Here is a 1,625-nt window from a genome sequence, read left to right as displayed (position 1 = left end):
CACTGCAACCTCCACCTCCTGGATTCCAGCGATTTTTTTTTTTTTTTTTAAAGAGACAGGGTCTCATCATGTTGCCCAAGATGGTCTCAAACTCCTGGACTCAAGCAGTCCTCCCACCGTGGCTTCCCAAAACACTAGGATTACAGGGGTAAGCCACTGTACCTGGCCCACGATGCCCGATTTATTCACCAACATATTCTCTTTCCACATTCCAAATTGTGCAACCACAATGGTGACCAAAGCACACTTGTCTTCTAATTGACTAAGGAAGGAAATGTTGTCCTTCTTACCGACAGAGGCCAGGTTCCTGAAGGTTTCCAGCATCACATCTCTGTAGAGATTCTTCTGGGAAGGACTCAGCAAAGCCCACTCCTCCTGGGTGAAGTTCACAGCCACATCCTCAAAGGCCACTGAGTCCTGAAACATCCCACAGGGGTGGAGGAGGAGGGGTGAGACTCAGCACTGGGGATCTCTACTCAATACATGAGTGATCCCATGACGCCGGGTTCTCCACTCACTCACTCCATGACTGAGTCATCAGCCTCCTCCTCTCTATCTACATGCACTTCCTCCCTCACAGCAGTTCCGGTGTGAGAACTGACCTACTCAGAGAGCCAGCCGCAGAGGAGGAACACCCTCTCCGTGGCGGGTCCAGGGAGTCAGTTGTGCTGCTGCGTTGCCCCGAATGCTCTTTGCAGAGAGGATCTCTAGTACCCGTCACAACAAACTGCCACCACCTGGTGCGCAGACAGCACTCCTTTCAGCAGTCCTGAGTCTGGGTATCCTTAGAAAGGCCTGTTCATCAAGTTCAACCTTTGCTACTATCAGGGGGAACTTAGACTACGAGAGGGATCCCATCAACCTAAGTGACAAAGTGGCTCACTGTGGCTAAACGGTTTACTATTGACAAACAGGATGGTACTGACTGAACTGTTTTCCTTCTGAAAGCCTACTCTTTTGCTCCAAACTAGCAGCGGTGCCTAAGAGACTAGCCCCCAAAAAACACTCTGGGCACTGAGTCTTTAATGAGCTTTCCTAGTAGACATATGTCACACTTGTTGTCACAACTTGTCCACTGGGGAATTGAGCTCATCCCATGTGGTTATACCAAGAGAGAATATTCTGAAGGTTGCAAGCAGTTTACTCTAGACCAAATTTAATCAAGTAGTAAATAAGACTCATAATCAATATTTAATCGTCCTCATGGAAGAATTTGAAAATTTCTATCAAAGCAGAATGGAGTAAGTGGAAAGATGACACGTGTTCCTAGAAAAACCTCAATAAGATGTCCCTTTTTCCAAATGATATCCTTATAAAATTTCATAAATACCCAATACAGCTGGGCATGGTGACTCACACCTGTAATCCCAGCACTTTGGGAGGTCGAGGCGGGTGGATTACTTGAGGACAGGAGTTTGAGACCAGCCTGGCCAACATGGTGAAACCCCATCTCTACTAAAAATACAAAAAATTAGCCAGACCTGATGGCACATGCCTGTAGTTCCAGCTACTTGGGAGGCTGAGGCAGAAGAATCACTTGAACCCAGGAAGTGGAGATTGCAGTGAGCCGAGATCATGCTACTGCACTCCAGCCTGGGCAACAGAGCGAGACTCTGTCTCAAAAA

At 47.6% G+C, this 1,625-nt stretch overlaps 1 protein-coding gene across 2 annotated transcripts in view; it reads right to left on the bottom strand.

The window, feature by feature from the left end:
• Positions 1 to 1,625, bottom strand: part of ZNF101 (zinc finger protein 101) — a 21,784-nt gene that overhangs the window by 7,959 nt on the left and 12,200 nt on the right. For both annotated transcript variants that reach the window (XM_011990872.1, XM_011990868.1), the window contains exon 2: positions 291 to 417. In XM_011990872.1, coding sequence (XP_011846262.1) covers positions 291 to 324 — 34 coding nt within the window. In that variant the 5' untranslated portion in view covers positions 325 to 417. The remainder of the gene's footprint in view (positions 1 to 290; positions 418 to 1,625) is intronic.

Source organism: Mandrillus leucophaeus, unplaced genomic scaffold, assembly GCF_000951045.1.
Source record: "Mandrillus leucophaeus isolate KB7577 unplaced genomic scaffold, Mleu.le_1.0 Scaffold11, whole genome shotgun sequence".
In the NCBI taxonomy this organism is placed as follows: domain Eukaryota; kingdom Metazoa; phylum Chordata; class Mammalia; order Primates; family Cercopithecidae; genus Mandrillus; species Mandrillus leucophaeus.
This window is presented reverse-complemented; position numbering and strand designations above follow the sequence as displayed.